At 40.9% G+C, this 19,625-nt stretch overlaps 1 protein-coding gene across 2 annotated transcripts in view; it reads right to left on the minus strand.

Moving 5' to 3' along the window:
• The window catches only part of RTN1 (reticulon 1), a 236,775-nt gene extending 217,591 nt beyond the window's left edge, over positions 1–19,184 (minus strand). For both annotated transcript variants that reach the window (XM_061182626.1, XM_061182627.1), the window contains exon 1: positions 18,793–19,184. In XM_061182626.1, the coding sequence (XP_061038609.1) occupies positions 18,793–19,033 (241 nt within the window). In that variant the 5' untranslated portion in view covers positions 19,034–19,184. The remainder of the gene's footprint in view (positions 1–18,792) is intronic.
• Between the last annotated feature and the right edge of the window lie 441 nt (positions 19,185–19,625).

Below are 19,625 nucleotides of genomic sequence, written 5' to 3' on the forward strand. Positions count from 1 at the left end.
AAGTGATCATTCAGTCTGTACTTGAACCCTTCCAGGGATGGGGAACACGCTACTTCATGCTATATTCCCTTTTGAGCAGCTCTAACTCTTGAACCATAGACTTTTCCTGCCATATGAAGAGACAGCAACATACACAGGCAGGGCCAAGTAGAGATGAAGGAAGCTGGCACAGATTACCCAGCCCACCAGTCAGAAGTGGGCTCAGTGCCTGAATTCACTTACAAATCCCATATGAAGACTTTTAGCCAGGCCATCTACCCCGGGAACTCCTGAAATAAAATTTTCACCAGGCCCAAACCTGCTTTTAAGTTCCACTTCATTGGAGCCTCTTTCACCTCAAGTAACTGCTCACACTTTAAGAGGCTAGAATTGAATTGGAAAGACTGTAATGCCTTGCTCTCCACAAACTAATGAAAAACGAATGCGCCATTATTATTCCTATTACTAATAGAAAACGAAGATTTAACTTGTAATGGTCTGCATCTCAGTGCAGCATCCCCTTCTCGGGGGGCAGAGCTGCCAGGTGAGCTGCCAGGTGCTAAGAAGGAGGAGCTCTTAATGGCAATTGTGTCAAACTAATCTCAAGGCAAACTACTGCATTTTATTATGTAAATTCTCAGGATAATTGAACACCTTATCAAGGACATCCATCCAATTCATTTTTTAAAATGTCAACAGAATTCATTTACCATCAGATAGTTTTAATCATAACGGTCAATAATTGTTTTTATTTTTTAAGTTAGCACTCTCAAGTTTTTAAAAGAAATTCAAAATGGTACGACATATGAAAACTTTTTGCTGATTATTCTTATAACACAGAAATAGGAGCAAGAATTTACACTGTAATTGATTTAATATTGGTCACATAAGTCATACACAAAAGATACAAATCCTACTTCTAATGTCTATGAACAGTCATTGATTCTGTGAACTTTGAAAGCTTACGAAAATGTGCTATGATCCCAATATAGTACTAAGAGCATTTTATGTAATCAAAGGAAAAAATAAAATAAATCATCAAACAATGAAATTCTGACACTGATATACTTGATCCTCTGCTAGGGATTATGGAGACTATTGGAGACATAACACCTGCCTCAAGGGACTTGCAGACTAGACAGGAAGAAACATTCATGCACTTGATAGAACACAAACAAGTACATGTATGCAAATCATCATTGACGCAAGGATAGGAAGGACCCCAAATGCTTTGCTTACTATTTCAACAGGCCCCAGGAAGAGTGTGGTTTAAATAAACATTCCTGAAAATGCACACGTGTTACCAACTAGGACATGAACCCCAACATCTGGTCCCCCATCCTGGGATCTCACTAGAAGACTTATCTGTGTCTAGTTTTTGGTCTTGGCTGGAAGCAAATAAAGAGATTATGCAAATTATCTGTCATCACTGCTCAGATTAGCTAAATGACAATACAGTCCTCTGCTACCTATTAATAGGCCACTGGATCCTAAACTAATCTAAGAAAGTATATGAAGTGTTTGTCACAGTGCCTGTCTGCCTAGCACTAGGTGCTAAATAAATGTTAACTTCCTTCACTTTTATCTGTTTTCTCTCTTTTCCTTAACTAGCCTTTTTCCCCAGTCAAGGTATAAGTACATTTTTAAACTTGAGCATGGTAAAAGAAAAACCAATTAACTTCTTGATATCGATATCCAGACCATTGCATTTGCAAACCTCAGTGCTCATTGTACATAGGGGAAGAGTTTACAAATAATCTCTTACATCTAAGAGAAAACCCTGAGCTAAATTCTTCTCCATTTAGACAAAGTTAATGTGAGTCCTTTGGAAAATCCCCAGGCAGAGGAAGGAACATTTGGCCCACAGGCCTGACTCAGCCCACTGCCTGATTTCATCCAGCCTGGGGGTGAGATAGCTCTGGGCAGCCCTGTACAGAACACCTGGAGAACAATTCCTACCCTTGAGCCACAGGGGCCTGCTGGGGTCACCCCATTTAGAAAAGTCACTGGAGGTTTAAGGATCTAAGCAACTGTAAGGATGCAAATTACCATTTCAAAGGGAAGTAAAGCCAAGAACCTGGTCTCACTCCAGATTCTAGAATTTAGGAAAGCTTTCTTACCTACTTCTCTTTTCCTTTTTTTACAAATCCATTCCTTTATAAAAAGATAGAAATACAGATATATTTTTGGCTTCCTCAAAGAGCCTCCCTCCCTCTGTGTATTTCTCTGTTCCCTAACTCTCTCCCTTTCCGTGTCTTAACTCCCCTCCCCTTTGTTTATTTGTGTCCATTCCAGGGGTCAAGCTTCCTCCCTCCATCACCACCCCTCTCCAACCCCATTGCCCCCTCTCTTCTCCACCTTCATCTCTCCTCCTGTCTCTTCTCCAGTCTCTCCAGCTAAGACTCCTATTATTGTCTTCTCTCCCTGAAAGATAAAGCTGAATTCCATGTCCTGGCTTTGTTGTCTTGTAAGACAGTGTTATTTTTCCTTATACTATATTTCAAAGGCAGAAAGGCGCTGTGGTACAATAGAGAGAGCATGAGACTCAGGAGCCAGAGATGTGGCTCACATTTGTAAAATGAGGATCACTCCATAGAGGACATCAGTGTTTCATCCATTCTAAAGTCCTTAAGGGAGGTTGGTGATTATTATGCAAATAAATAAAATTGATAGGGAATTAATAACGATAATAAGAATAGCAAACATTTATACAGTCATTACTATGTGTCAAGAACTACAAATATTAGCTCACTGAATCCTCAAACCACCATATGAAGTTGGCACTAAGAGTTGTGCAGAGAGGGTGAGATTTTTAAAAAAGAGAAAGAAAGTGAGATCATGAATAAATGTTTTCTCTTGCAAACATTTCTTTTACTATTGTTTTTACAATTTTAAAACAAGGCTGTAGAGTTGACCATTTCCATTTCACTAAGAAAATCAACTAAATTAAGTCCCATTTTACTTATACACAGTCATCTGCTGATTTTTTTTTTCCTTGAAGGACAGGGACCTTCACAGAAAAAAAAAGAAGTTCTAGGTTCTTGTGATCAACTGATGTACCGACCCTTCCTTTTATGAACTGAAAATTGTGTTTCACAAGATTCATAATAATGTGATTATACAGTGGAGCATGTCAACATCAATTCAATATCAAAAAGACATCTTCACAAGAGCCATCACAGTGCAAACATAGTCATTATGTGTTAACTGATACAGTTAAAGGTTGACCTTGATGTCCCCCGTCTGGCAGAATGGCGGAGCTTTTTTTGCTTTTAACAGATTGATAAAGATTCCTTTTAGGAACCAATGTTCCTGGGAGTTATTATAATAGTTAGATAACTACTGAGCACAGAGGAGATTACTACACTTAAAAAAAAAAAAAAAAAGTAACACAGACGGCCTTGACAGGCCACTGCAAATTGTCCCTACTCCTAACTCATGTTTACCTTCAAGATAGGATACTTCTGGGACTCATTTCTCTAGAAAGTATATTACCTCTCTTTAAAAATATATTTTTTAATTGCTCCACTTTATTCACAGAAATGAAACCAATTCTTCTGAGACTTCTGATATGCAAACATACAAATTATAAACAGGAACTGCTTGGCCTTTAAAAGGTTATACAATTTCTAGGTGTTTATTCTTTCTCATACTTATGGTAAAATAAAATAGGAACACTTCTCTAATGCCATGGATTCAATTTAAAAAATAAACTCACACAAGTTCAATTCTGGTAATGCAAACATGCTGGGTTGCAATATAATTTACCTTGTATTATCTATAATAAAAGATTTGCTAAATAAATTAATAGTATGATCAGTAGTAGTAACTCCAAAATTTCTATATATGATGGTGCTTAGGGGCTACAGTCTGGTTGGAGTAGAAGCCAGTTGACTTAGTATTTTAAAGCTGGATTTGCACAGGGAGCACCTTTTTACTTTGATGATGTGCTCATATGTAAATAATAAAAGTAGTAAGATTTTTTAAAATATCGCATGTATATTTTACATAAAATTGAGAAAACATTAATTGTTCACATCAGAGGATATCTATTTATTTGTTTGTTTGTTTATTTATTTATTGTGACTTTAGATGGCTGATGGGGTTATTATTAGAGGGAGAATTAATATCTTCCCCTACTCCAACCCCAAGCATCTCCTGATAATCAGTAAAGGAATGTTGTCTAAAGTAACCACTGGTTCTAAAAACTTTAGTAATGACTAAAGTGTACACAGAAGTGTACAGTGTACATAGAAACAGTGAATAGACAAATGATACATCATTATCTAGACACTACAGATTCATATAGACCCACCCTTTAGCCCTTCCCAGAGAGGCTGAGACTAGCTACTGGCCATTGGAAGAGCTGAGATGGGAAACCAGCATGGAGTCTCCAAGTTCACACTCTTTCTCCCACTTCACCAGGGCCAGTTTGGAAAGAGGATGGCTCAGTAATCCTTTGAGAGCCACAAATTCAGTTACCACATATTCCTGAAACTAACAAAATAGAATTTATGGAATGCAGACTTTTCCTTAATTTAGACTCTTCATAATAGCCTATGTTGTTATTTTACTGCATTTATTTTTATATTCTGGTTACATATTTAAGTATCACCTACTCAACTACATACCTTGTGTGTGTGTGTGTTTGTGTGTGTGTGTATGCAAACACACACGCACACATAGTACGTGCTTAATAAATATTTGCTGAATAAATAAATGGATGATTCAATGAGATTTTATTAAACCATGAAACTATTGCTGCTGTATAAACAGTGATTTATGTGAGAGTATCCGAAATTATTGATCTCTAAGAGTTAGAAAGTTATTTAATTCCTCCATCCATAAAAGGCCTCCGAAAAAATGCCACAATTTGTTTCCAAAATGGTGTTTGTAAGTACACTTTCCTGAGCAGATTCCAAAGCTTTCATCAGATTCTCCAATGGGGATCTGTGATCCTGAAAAGATAAAGAATTACTAACCTAATGTATCCTCTCTATTATATCTCCTCTGTCATATAAGCGACCAACCCAGCTATGCTTACATACCTCCAGTAACAAGAAACTCACCACCATGAGGTAGTCCAAGCTATTTTCATATTTCACGGCTTAACTCATGATCGACCACAGTTCCATCCTCCAGAGTCACGTAGAACATATCCAGTCCCTATGCCACTTGGCAGTTCTTTATGTATTTTTAGGTGGCTGTCATAATCCATCCTATCTCCTCTTGTGCAGGCTGTAAATCTTCAGTTCTTTCAACCAGAGTCCAGGTTTCTGCTACCATCTCTGCTCCGGCACTCTCAGTACCCTCAGGACTTGGCCCAGCCCTGCATGTGGTCATCCCTCCCGGAGCCAAGCACAACTCTCAGCTCCTGGTTCTGGGCACCATGAGTTAATAAGACTAAGAGTTCCTCACCTGGGGGGAAGCTGGCTTGCCCCATTGACTGAGAGTTAACTATGATTAAATAAAGCTCCTCTATTTTTTTCTTTATATGTGTTGCAGTTTCACTTAGAGTTAGTTTGAGAATCCTACTGCAAGAAAAATCTCTGGATTCTCAAGTTCTGTCATTCCAAGTTTTAGCTACCGTCCCCCTCACCCAGCTTTTCTCTCTCACCAGACAGGTTTTCATCTAGGTTAATGCCTTACAAGTATGCTACTTTCACTGCACAGTCTTTTATGCTTATCTTGTATATAATGTCCAGAGTTTTTAGCTGTACTTAGCGAGAGGGATAAGGAAAAGCTGTCTACTCCATCTTTCCAGAAGTATTAATCTATTTATGGAAGACTTTTAAATCTATAGAGCTGTAAGACTAGCATGCAAGTACCTACAAGCCCACAGGGCCAATTAATTTAAGCTTGGGGGGTGAGGTGGGGTGAGGTGCAGGGGCTGGCTTTCACTGTGATAGCCTCTCTGGGAGACAGCCTCTTCCAGACTACCATGCACACATGGGGCAGCTTTCTACATTTACTGCCCTTCCACTGAGCAGGAGATTAAGAATAGACCTCACCTGGCCCCTGTGGGCACGCCTCAGCCCTGCTCCAGCCACAGTTCACTCTTTAGGACATGAAGAATGGGGTGGGTCGTCACTCCAACTGCACTCTTCGTAGCCAGAATGTCTCCCAATGTGGATTGCCAGAACCAACTTCTCCCCAGCCCCACTCTTCCTCACTCTCCTGCCATTCCCCACTAACATTTGGCTGAGGTTCAGCTAAGCACAGCAAGCATTTTCTATTAAAACACGTAGGGCCAAGGTGACATGACTTTTTCTCAATCTTTACTCTCTTAGACCTCTCTTCCACATCTGACAGTGCTACCAGGCTTCCTATTAGTAGTTCCTTACAGATGTAGAGTAATTTGCAATTTGCATGTACCTCCTCTTGTTATCTCATTTTATCCTCAAAACAGCCCTGTAAGGTAGCCAGGACAATGGTATCATGCCCATTTTACATATGAAGAAACTGAGACATAAAGCAGGTTTGCCCACATTGACATGATATCAGGTGCCAAAGCCAAGACTAGACAAATCTGTCTTCTCGGTCAAGACTAATTCTATACCATGCCATCTTGATTTCCATGATACTATAATAATGAGGGGAGTTACCACCTGATTGCCAGGCACTCTACAAGACCTAGTGCCACATACACAGAATCTGAGGCTGAGGGAGTTTCAATAACTGGCCTAATGCCACTCAGCTAGTAAGACACAAGGAGCACTTGTTCTGTTCTTGGCCCCTTGTTCCTCCCATACTACATAATCTCTTCCAAAAAACTAATTTATTCTATGGCTTCTCTTCTAATTTTCTTTTAATTTTTAAAAAATTTTTAATTTATTTATTTTTGGCTGCATTGGGTCTTCATTGCTGCGCACGGGCTTTCTCTAGTTGCAGCAAGCAGGGGCAACTCTTCGTTGCAGTGCGCGGGCTTCTCATTGCAGTGGCTTCTCTTGTTGCGGAGCACAGGCTCTAGGCATACGGGCTTCAGTAGTTGTGGCACGCGGGCTCAGTAGTTGTGGTTCGTGCGCTCTAGAGCACAGGCTCAGTAATTGTGGTGCACAGGATTAGTTGTTCCGTGGCATGCGGGATCTTCCCAGACCAGGGCTCGAACCTATGTCCCCTACATTGACAGGTGGATTCTTAACCACTGCACCACCAGGGAAGTCCCCTTTTCTAATTTTCTAAACCTTTATCTACAATCCTGTTTTCATCTCCAAAATCCGTTCCTTAATATACAGAGCCAAGTGGAGATTTCCACTCAAATGCTTTTGCTCATTTTGAGCCCCATATGACAAAAATGAATGCATTTTTATCCTCATCTCTCTGACCAGTGCCCCCGCCCACCTCTCTATAGCACCATCATTCTCCCAGCCATAGGAACAGAACCTTAGAGTTGATTCATTCCTCCCTTCATCCCCCTTGTCCTGTCAGTCACAAAGTCCTATTGAATGTTCCCATGAAGTGCTCATCTTTCCTCCTCTTTCTTCCCAGGTACCTTCCTCTTCATTCCCATGTTTATTTAATCAAGCCTCTGAAACTGATGTTATTGAGTCAGCCTTCTTTCAGCAAAAGTGCAGGTTTCAGGATCATCCCCGTTGAGTTCATCATCTATGCCACTGTTGGACTAATCTTCCTTAACGCAGCTTTATACAGTCATTCCTCAGTATTCACTGGGAGTTGGTTCCAGTACCCAGTGTAAATACCAATATCCATGGATGCTCAAGTCCCTTATATAAAATGGTATAGTACAGTGGGCCCTTCATATCAGTGAAGGTGGATGTGGAACCCAAGGACACAGAGGGCTGACTGTATTACTTCCCTCACGTATAAACCTTCAAAGGTCCCAGAATCCATATAAAAGGAGTCTAGAGTCCCATGAATAGCTTTCAAACCCCCCAGAATCTGTCTCCCTGAACCCGAATGAGCAGGTTAAAACACCCTGGTCATTGCTCATCTCTATGTCATCACCCATGTCTCTCCCCTCACCTAAAACTGCCTTTCTGCCACTTCTGCTTATTTCTAATCTATCTATCCTTTAGGCGTAAGTCACACTCCACCTCTTTCAAGACACCAGGTACCCTGGAACCCATAAAATTATGAAATTTGTACAGTGCTTACAGCTTGTAGCATCCATCCAAGCACCAGGCTGGACAAACTACCTTTGTTTTGTGTGGGTTAGTCACATCTCCCATCTAGACAGTAGACTTGGAGGAATGGTGAAAGAGGACCTGGCTCATGCTCCATCATTCCCCACAGCTCCTAGCGAAATGCTGAGCATAAGGAGGAGAGTCAATAAGTCAGTGCTTCTTAAAGTTTTAACATGCATTTGGCAGGCTTGTTTCCCTGAGTTGAGGTCCGTGAATCGCTTCACGTGATCTTGAAGCAGGTCATCTACAGACCACATTTTGAGAGGCCTGATATTTCGGGATCCATTGAAAAATTCATGCCAAAGGGAGATGTGACACTGCTTTTTATTCTTATGCTCACCAACTGGATCAGCAGTAACTTGAATACACACAATTTTCTGTTGTCCAAGACTTGTTTTTAAAAAATGAAGACTTGCTATGCATAAAACAAAATTCTAGATACTTTTAAGGATGAGAGATAGACAACAAATACCCCACATTCAAGAAGCAAGAATTTGGTCTATAACTGGTTTTATAACAATCTCATGCAGTAGATGAATTGAAAAATCCATTTGGAGATTGGACATGGAAGTCAGAACGCAGAACAGTTCCAGCTAAGAATGTAAATCATTAGGCAACTCAGGAAACATGATTTTACAATAAATAATCTGACATAAACATACAGATAGTGAGGCAGAGGACTAAGGACAGAATCATATGATGCTTTTAGCAATATGAAATTAGTTAATGAATTCCCCAAACATTTTAGAATATATCGAATATTTATGGAATTAGAGTCTGTAGTAAAAAAAATGAAAAAGATAGTTCAGGAAAAAAGAATAAATAAAAGAGATGCTTGCAGATAGCATGTTTCATATTTAGGTTAATAACCCCAAATTGTATAAAACTGTGTAGTTCTCAAGAGGCAAGAATGTTACATTATAGAGTTTTTCTCAACAATGGAGAACTAGAGAAGAATTTAAAGATGGCCACAATTCTGTGGAGAGTGCATTTTTTAGAGAGCCAATTTGAAGTTAACTGTGGTTTTTGTGATGAGTACTGTTTCTGGTTTCATTTGTGAGCTGTTCACTCTTGAGAAATATGCCTTCTCTTAACAACCACAGGTAAGGTTAGGTGTATCATTTTCTAAAGATCTTGGTATAACTTAACACTTTCCTTTCTGTTTCCCCCAATAAATAGCAACCTCACTTGTGCTTAAATATCAGTAACTGAGAGGCAATCTATCTCTTTTCTGGGCAATTCTAATTATTAGAACTTTCTCCTTCATTAAGTTGAAATGTGTTTCTCTGATTTACCCACCAGTCTCAATTTTGCCTTGTGAAATCACCTCGGTCAAGTCTTCATTTGGTTCATAAGATTTCTTCTAGTATTTGAATTTTACTTTCAGATCTCCTTTCATTCTCTTATTCTGGCTAAAAAGTCTTAATTTTTTCAACCATTTCTCAAAAAGCATTTTATTTTCTAGAAGCCACACCAATCTAGTCACCTTTCTCTCACTGTACTACAGTGTCTCTAAACCATGGCACCCATCATTTAGTATAAGATTCCAAATTTTGTCTGCCTAGAACAGAATCTAGGGGAACTATTACCTCATATAATGTGTACCCAAGACTTTCTATTAATACTACCTAAAATTACATAAGATATTTTAGTAATTTCACCATACCACTAGCTCATATTTAGTTAATTACAACCCTCAAAGTTCCCATCCCCCACAATGAACTATTTTAAGTTGTGTCTCCTACATTCTGAACATATTAAATAGAATTTGCAGACCCTACAGTCAGAAATTCATAATTTTACAGGGTACTATTCTTCCCTCCCCTCTAAAATCCCCTAGCTTTGAAGCCCAGGCCACTGTGCCCTTTCCTAAAGATATCAGCACCAGTTCACTGTATTCTCCAATTGCTTCAATCTTTGCAATTTCAGAAATCATGTAGGTAATTATCTCACTCCCAGCCTTGTCATTCTTCTGGACGCCACTCCTCTGTTGACCTTGTCCTCCACTACATCTGTCTTCCAATCCCCTCAATAACTGTACCCCCTCCTTAATCTCCACATCACACACTACATCTTGAATCTTATCCTTTCAGCCCCCTTACTCTAGTACCTCAGCTCCTGCTCTTCTTCAACCCTGCCAGTACACACAACCCACTGTTCACATCATCTTTTCACTGTGCTTCATCCCCCTCTGTCCTCCTTCCTCCTCCCCAGATTCCACAACCCGCCAGTACTCTCACTGCCTTGCACACATCCTTAACTCCACTGCCCATCTCATCTTGTCATACTTACCAGAAAAAAACAAAAACCAATCCAACTGTCCACCTACCTGAAATCAACACTGATGGGAAAAAAAGACAACATGTATGATAACTGGTCTCGCTTTAAGCTCATGACCTTCAACTCCAAGTGGGCACTGGGGATGCTTAGAATTCCTACCATTTCCCCTAGACATTTCACTCTCCCAATCTCCTACACAAAACTTGTATACCTTCTCCCCTCCTCTCAAACTTCCAACTCCACTCTTGCCTTCACTCTGCTGTTGACCTTTCTTCCTATTTCATTGAACTTCCACCTATCCTCAGCCCCACCCCTGCACCTGTGCCCCCTTCTCTGTCTTTCCTCCAGTTATATCCGTGAACTGTCCTTACGTCTATCTAACATCATCCCTCCACTGTGTCCTGATCCATTTCCCCTCACCTGCTCAGGGACATAGTACAGGAAATGCCCCCTCCCTCTCCTGTACCATCCATCTTTCCACCCTTATTAAATCATTTGTATCATCTTACAAATACCCTTTAATATCCCCCATAGTAAAAAATAATTAAATAAACTTTTCCCTTCTCTTGATCCCAACCCTCCAGGTAGTTATGTTCCTATTTTTCTAGTTTCCTCCTTCAAAAGAGTTATGTCTATAATATTGTCTCTCATTTTCTCCTTTCTCATTTTCCTTAAAACCCATTCCAACCAAAGTTTTCCCCCAACACTTCACAATAAAACAGCTTCATCAAATTCATGGCTTCCTCATTGTCAAATCCAATGGCTGATTCTCAGTCCTCATCTTACCCAACCTACAAGCAGCATTTGACAGAGTGAATCATTCCATCCCTCTTAACATACATTTCTCTGCCTTCTGGAATCCCACTTTTTCAGTTCTCCTTCTACATCATTAAGCCACTTTTACTCAGTTTCCTTTGCTTGAAACTCTGAGTATTTGGGTATCCCAGGACTCCTTGACCTCTTCACTGTCAAAACTCACTCTCTCTTGGTGATCTCAACTCTATGCCAACAACTCCAAAATTTACATACCCAGACCAGACCATTCCCCACTCCTGACCTCTACACTACCTGCTTGACATCACTGCTTAGCTATCTAATGAGCATTTCAGAGTTAGCATTTGCAAAACCAAACTCCTGCCCCTCCCAAAGTCTTCCCAATCCCAGCTAATAGCAACTCCATTCTTGCATTTGCTCAGGCCATAAAATGGTGTCATCCTTAACTCTTTTCTCTCACACCCGTACAAAACCCATTAGGGATACACTGTTAGCTTTACACTTAGAATATATCTAGAATCCAAGCACTTTCCACCTCCTCCAATGTATCACCCCAGTGCAAGCCACTATCATCTCTTGCTTGCATTATTACAATAGCTTCCTAGTTGGTCATTCTTGCTCCATATTCCTCCCCTCCTCCCCCCATTTTAGATTCTCAACACAGTACAGACTGATCCATTAAACTTAATTTAAAACTTAACTCCAAACATGTTCCTCCCCTACTGTAAACCCTCCAGTGGCTCCCATCAAACTCAGAGTAATATCCAAAACTCTTAAAATGGCCTATAGGACCTAATCTGCCCATCACCCCTCACCCTGCACTCTGAGCCCATCTCCTACCATTTTCACCTTGTTCACCCCACTTCAGTGACCTCCCTGCCATTCCAGGGAGTACTTTCACCCAAGGCCTTTGCACAGACTATTCCTTCTGCTTAAAATGATCTTCTGCATCTGCATAACTTACTCTGTCACTTTCTTCAAGTCTTTGCTTTAATGCCACCTTATCAAAGAGGACTTTTTTGACTATCTCTCTCACTCTACTGCTCTATTTTAACTTTCTCCTTAGGACTTATCATACCTTGACATATATTTTTTCTTCTTTGTCTCCCCTCTGTCTTCTCTCCTTCCCTGCCTACACACACACACACACACACACACACACACACACACACACACAGTAGGATATATAATGTATAGGAGATAAACTTTTATCTGTCCTTTTCTGTACCATACCCTTAGTGCTTAGAACAATGCCTGGCATAGAGCAGGGGTTCAATAAATAATAGTATAATCATGAATGAATTAAATAATGCTCTATTGCTGAATTTGATAACAATGGTTGCTGCTGAAGAGGGATAACAGCTGGCTGGTTGAAAGACTGAGTGTGAATACTTCCTTTTCTCTGTACACCCTTTTGTAGCTTTTAAATTTTAATATCACGTGCATGTGCTTCTTACCCCAACAAGGAATTTTTTAAATTAGAGTAAAAAATTATTTTAGTAAAAAGAATTTGCTTTTGAGTTAACATTAAAATCAAAAATTTTAAATAGCAATGCTACCCTCTACCATATCAATCATCTTTTGAAACTTTGTGCCATTTGCAAAATTAAAGAGCGTGCTTTCTAATGTAAGTTGAGTACTTTCTAGAGTTCCTGTGCATAGTAAGCGCTGTGCATATGTTGGTGATTCAGAATATGAAAAAGAGAAAATTATGTTTTATGGGCATTATTTTTTTAGTGAACCAATGGGAATTGCTGGTGATCAACATGTTTATTATTTTCTAAGGGTTTATAAATATTCAGCATAATAATGCATTCTTAGATTCTACCAGCACTCAGCAACAAATATATTGGCTTGTAAGTTTTAAATATCCATTGTTTTCCCTTTTCTGAAAATCATTCCCCATTTCAACTTTTCTAAAATTAGTCTTATTCTCAAGAGATACTAGGAATGACATCAAAACTGCTCACCACACTCATTCTATACCATGAGATATAAAGTAGTTGGCTCCGAAGAGCCAATCTTATCAGAGCAGTGACACAGTATTCTACTTGCTGGTTACTTATCCTGGGCTTCCAGTCTTTCCTTCCGTATGTTTTAGATTGCCCAGCTTAAGAATCACTGTCCATTTTAATTATTTATTTTTAAATGATCAACTTTCGTGAACTTCCATTATCTCATATAGATATAAGACTAAAAAAATAGAAAAAAATGTTTTCCTTGTGATGAGAACTCAAACTCTCTTAACAACTTTCATATATAACATGCAGCACTGTTAATTATATTAATTATGTTGTACATTACATCCTGAGTACTTATTTATCTTATCTGGAAGTTTGTACCTTTTGACTGCCTTCATCCAATTCCCCGTCCACCCACCCCCCCCCCCACCTCTGGTAACCACAAATCTGATCTCTTTTTCCATGAGTTTGTTTGCTTGTTTGTTTTGGAAGTATAACTGACCTACAATAGTATGTTAGTTCCTGTCACACAACATAGTGGTTCAATATTCCTGTACATTTCAAAATGATCACTGTCCATTTTAAATAATACGGGTTAAACGTGAACTGAGAAACTCTTCCCTCTCCTTTTTTTCATTACTCTCACTAGAGCATCTTCCACAAGCAGTGAGCCTCTCTAGTTCATGTTCTTCTGATTGCTCTTTTTGCCCTCAAATATTATTTAAACAAATAAAACTGGTTGTCTTTCATCTTTTTTTTTTAATTGTACTTGAACATTTTGTTATTTTATTTATTATTATTTTTTTAATTTATTTATTTATTTTTGGCTGTGCTGGGTCTTCGTTTCTGTGTGAGGGCTTTCTCCAGTTGTGGCAAGCGGGGGCCACTCTTCATCGCGGTGCGCGGGCCTCTCACTGTCGCGGCCTCTCTTGTTGTGGAGCACAGGCTCCAGACGCGCAGGCTCAGTAGTTGTGGCTCATGGGCCTAGTTGCTCCGCGGCATGTGGGATCTTCCCAGACCAGGGCTCGAACCCGTGTCCCCTGCATTAGCAGGCAGATTCTCAACCACTGCGCCTCCAGGGAAGCCCGTCTTTCATCTTTTGACCATATTCTTTCATGGAAAGCATTCCTGTGTGGATGTATTAGTCTCTTGAAATATGTCTTTTATTTTCACTGCCGTCTCTATTTTACAGTGCCTTTTTTCAAATCTCCCTTAGTCACCACTGAGATAATTTCCTTTAACTTTAAAATAAAAGCACTACTAACTAATACAAGGATCTCTGAGTACTATTCAGCCACAGTTACTTCTATGAAGAAGATAGAATTAGCTAGATAGATAGTTAGGTAGATAGATAGATTTTGTTTTCCCCCAGCTATGCCCTTTGAGCAAGCTATGCTAGTATTTATTTATCCTATGTCGACCTCAGAAAGCTAATTCATGACTGTGTGCCCATGTGGTTAGACTATTATAATACCCTTCTAGACAATCTTCTAGCAATGACTTGGGAATGAGGAAAATTAAAAATGACATAAAAGAACTGTTTAACTAAATACTAATGTGAAACAGAAAGGTGCACATGTTCTAGGAAACCAAAACCTGTGTTTAGCACAGATCCTTACACAAAGGAGGCATTCAATAAATGTTTACTAAATTGAATTGAATCTCAATGGTCTCTCACTTTACAGATAATAAAAACTTGCCATAAAATTTTTGGAAGTTTTGTCTATCTCCCAGGCTATGCAAGATAGACAGTATAATGAACAAAATAATCCACAACTCTTCTCCAAACCCTCAGAGTCAGAAGTAGATGAACAGCCTAGAGAAGAGATGGGAGCAGGAAGGTCTATGGTGTACCTGAGGGACAATGAGTAGGATGGGTTTCCTGGAACGGTGAGTTCATGAAAAGGAAGTTATGCTGAAAGCTCTGATAAAATTTATTTATCAATGTATTTTTAGGGTATGTAAGTGTTTCTAAATTTTAATTTAACCTAATTTGAATTCCCAATATGAAAGGATAAGTACTGTAGTTACTGCCAGAAATGTCATTGATTATATTCAGAGCCTATGTCCAGAGAAATAAATTGCATTAGAAACTCTTATTTTTCTTATAGGTTCTGTAAAATATTGTAAAAGCTAGTGTAGTGTTCCTTCCCATTTCAATAGAACTGTAGCTTTCTTAAAAGATGAAAGAAAACAGAAGACTGAAATTTACACCTTCTGAAGAGGATTGCTGGGAATGACTCAAAATTTTTAAAAAATGTACACATCTATCAAGCACATCCACAAGAAAAGACAGCTAATCCAGTCTCTACCTGGATTTTAGAAGATGATTGGTAATGTGCATGGTACAATTTATTATATTAAACAGAATAAATGCAGGACATATAAGCATTTCTGAAAGGTATTTAAATCATGATAGATTAAGAATAGTTTTTTCCAATAGAGTATCACATTCAGCATTTGAAAAATATAAATTTATGAGCACTGTAGTCCAAGTAAATTGGAAAAATACCTCTCTCTCCCTCTCTCACTTCCCTCCCCCTTGGCAATCATCCAGAAATTTAAGTCAAATTATCTATAAGTCAATATCACTAAAGCAAATCATCACACTGGGCTGCTTTCTCCAGACCATTCTCCATTCTCTTATTCATTTTGCCTTCCATGCATGAATCAGTCAATGAGTTAATTTCCAAAGCGGCCAATGAGTTAATTCTTACCATTGCATTTTGTTCAAATATTCTATTTTAAATTCTTCCTTTAAACAAAGGGCGATTCTTCTATCCTTGTGTTATTGTATGCTCCTTTTGAATAGTTTCCAGGAATAAAATAACTGATCGTGAAAAAACAAAAATGTTACTCTTCACATTCTTTATATAAAGTTAATAGATGATGGCACTGTTTCATGATTAACAATCTAACATGTTGTAGCCTACATATAGTGCATTAAATGTTCCCTTGGCAACAGACATCATATCACGTGCCCATTATCAATTTTAGACATGAAAAACTGTAGCTTTAGAAAAAAATGCTACTTTTTGTTAAGGACATTTCCATCCCACAAAAGGGACAGAAGCAATGAGAATATCTGTACTGATGGAGTACAGGTAGAGAATACAGTACTGACTGAGTTTTATAGTGCAACTTTAATGATGTTTAAACATATACTCATTCCAGGACATCACGGAAAAATATTTTTGGAAATATTTCTTTAGGAACTTTAATTACCATCAATGTATAAAAATAAATAACAGAATTTCTGTCCAGATGGCATGATTAGTGGTGTTTTTCAGAAAAAAGTTTTTAAAACATCAATATCTGTCTTACATTTTAGAATTTCATTTGAGAAAGAAACAAAAGCTGTTTACAGTGCATCACACTCAAAGTCTAAGTTACTTCTTAGTTTGATTTGAGTCCCAAAGAGCAGCATTCTTTTAAAAAAAGGAAAGCCATGTGCTTAATAGGCTTCCTCTGGATTTTGTCCCTGATTAAGTTGAGGATGCACCTGCTGACTCTGCTTATTGCAACAGAACTGCCAAAACAACAGATAAGGAAGCTGGCCCAGATTTTATTTGAATTTTTCAAGATCTAGTTATTTATTTAGATATCATTTCTGGCATCTGAGACTCTTATAACAGCCCATACAGTCTACGAAAAAAGAAACATACAAACTTAAAACATTAAATAACCAACAAGTATATGAGAAATTCCTTCAAGCAGCAATAATAAACTTAAAAATTTCTATATAAATATGCAAACTATGTGCTCCTTCTGCCTCCCTTCATTCTCCTCCCATCCAAAGTTAGCATCATGTTCGATTTTATTAGTGTATTTGTTGCCTAGGATAGGAAACCCCTAATATATTCAACAAAGTAAAATATTTCTATAATAATATTAAAAATTGCAAATGCCTACTTTGTCACAGTTGTTCTAGGCATTTTGTATATAGCAACCATTTTAGTGGATAGTATGTTACTGAACAGGGGGCGCTTAGCTTCCTCTCCCTAGTTCACCTAACCTTGGGGACACCAGTGGGAGGTGGGCAATGTTTATAAATGATTTACTTTGATGACAGTGGATAAAGGTTCTGTACTATGAGCTACTCTCAACGAAGAATGGTAATGGTAAACCAATGAAATGTGTACCTTCCTTTGTCTATTAGCTTCTGCCATCTTCTTTTGCAATTATAAAAAGTTTTGTTTTCTCTCCATTTAGATGAAGAAGTTGAGATCTCTCTTAGTCTTAAATCCTCCCCTCCTCCACATAATAACTAATATATGACAAATGGGGTTTTCTGCTTTTGAATCTTTCTTTCCTTTTCCTTTCTCTCGTTTTTCTTTCTTTACTTTTTTTCTTCCCTTCATAATGTTTTATTCGACACATTCCCTAAACCTCCTTTCCTCAGCTCAAATCGTTTGTACTAGAGAAGAATTAAGACTACCTAAGGACTACCTAAGACACTCCACACGACCCTTAAGAGAGGCAATGGCTTAAGAAAGAGGTTCCCCTAAATCAGCTGCCATGAACAAGCGTGCCAGTCCCGCCCCCCTTCCCCTCCTGCAGAATCACCCAGCACCCGGCCTTCAAGAGCTACATTTCCAAAACTACACAACTCTCATTCCACCACAGCAAAGCTTTCTCCGGGAACAACACAACACAGCACCCTCTACCCCACTCCCTGGAAACACAGAGCTACCCAAGCCGGCAGCCCCTCCCCAAAGCTCGCCTCAGGCATCCTTCGGACAGAATGCTTCAGGATCCCTGGTCCCCGCTGAGCACCCACGTGCTCCAGTTCTGAAGGGGAAGTCAGGCGAAAGGAGGGCGAACCCAGGACAATTTCCAAAGGACCAGGCAGGTTCAGACTGATGGTAAACTGTGCCTGAACACTCACCGCCACTCAAGCCCTCTAACACCTCAGCCAGCGGCCGCTCTAAAGGGCTGCAAGTTTCACAGCTCCCTTCGAGATGGGAGCATCCGGGGAGCTGGGAAAGAAGGGCTCTGGGAGGGAGCCGCCACAACTCCCAACCTTCTGGCAACGCTGTCCCTCTGCAATTAGACACACCTTGGCGTTTCGGTTTAGTGTGCGGGGGGAGGGGGAGATAGAGGAGGTGAAGGGAAAGGGGCTAGGAGTAGGGTGTGGCGATTCTTGGAGGGAAGGGAGAGTTAACGTCACGTCTCTGCCCTGGATCGAGCAGGGTCTAGGGGCAGCAGGCCCGCCCGTCGCTTTGTTGTCAGCGTCCCCTGTCGCTGGCGCGCGCCGGGCGCACAAACACGCCTCAGAATATCATCCCAACTGGCCAAGCGGGCCCTACGGCCCCCAGCCCCTTCCAAGAAGGAAAAAACTTGTACACAGGCGCGGCGGCAGCCAGGATGCTGCGGTTTGCCTCTGAGAACAACTTTGAAAGCCGGAAAAATAATGATAATGAAATAAAAGGATCAATAGTATTTTGTTTTCTTCCGAGCCTTTGGAAAAATGAAATTTCTGTCCCTACCAGTCCGCTAATATTTACAGTCGCCTGTGGCGAAGGGGGGTTAAGGTTGGTGCTCAAGATAGAGAGCGCGAGGTAGGTGCATAGGCGAGCTGCAGAGAAGGGGACTGGTTGGGGGACCCGAGTCCCCGACGCCATTTGCGGGGCAGCGGCGCCCGCCCGCCTTACCTGTGGATGCAGTTTCCATGGCAACGGGCGGCGGCCGGGCGGGGCCCGAGCCCAGTTCCCGCGGCGCAGCTTCTCGGGCCCCGGAGCCCAGCCCAGGTCCGGGCTCTCCCGCCTGCGGCTCGGGCTTGGCCCCTTTCGGCGTCACCGCTTCTTCCTCCCCCTCGCCCCGGTCCCCGAACCACTGGGACCCGGGACTGGCCAGCGGCAGCAGCTCTTCTTTGGGATCGGGCGGCGCGGCCATAGCTGGCAGTTCCCCGGGCGCAGCGACGGCTGCTTGGCGGGGCCGAGGTGCAGTGACTGGGCGGGCGGGCGGGCAGGCGCTCCCTGCTGCTGCCCCCGCCGGGACTCAGGGCTTGGGGAGGTTGCGGTGTCAGCGCCGCCGCCGCCGCAGCTGCTGCAACTCCGGCCGAGCTGCTGCCTGCCGCTTTCCGCGTTTCAGCTCCTCCTCCTCCCCCTCCACTTCCTCCCGGCCCCGCCCCGGCCGCTGCCTGCGCTCCTCCTCCTATTCCCGGCGCCTCCGCCGCTGCTGCTTCGCTACTCCCAAGCCTGTCATTACGCAGGTGAAAAAGGCCTGCTTGGTCCGGGTCTTCCTTTGCACACGTCAGCCACCGCTCTGCAGGCCTAGATTAGGGGATGTGCCACATCCACTTGAATCTTCCTCTCATTTGGGGGAGAATCAGAGAGAATGAGCAGGTAGAAACAGCCCCCAGCTGAAGAGTGACTGATTAGGCAAGCTGCCCTCCCAACTCATAAAGTTAAACCTCGACTGGTGTCCTGGGACCCGAGGCAAAGAAAGGAAGCTGGAGCCCTCAAGGCCACAGTTCTGAGGGTGA

This window comes from Eubalaena glacialis, chromosome 2 (assembly GCF_028564815.1).
Source record: "Eubalaena glacialis isolate mEubGla1 chromosome 2, mEubGla1.1.hap2.+ XY, whole genome shotgun sequence".
NCBI classification, from domain to species: Eukaryota; Metazoa; Chordata; class Mammalia; order Artiodactyla; family Balaenidae; genus Eubalaena; species Eubalaena glacialis.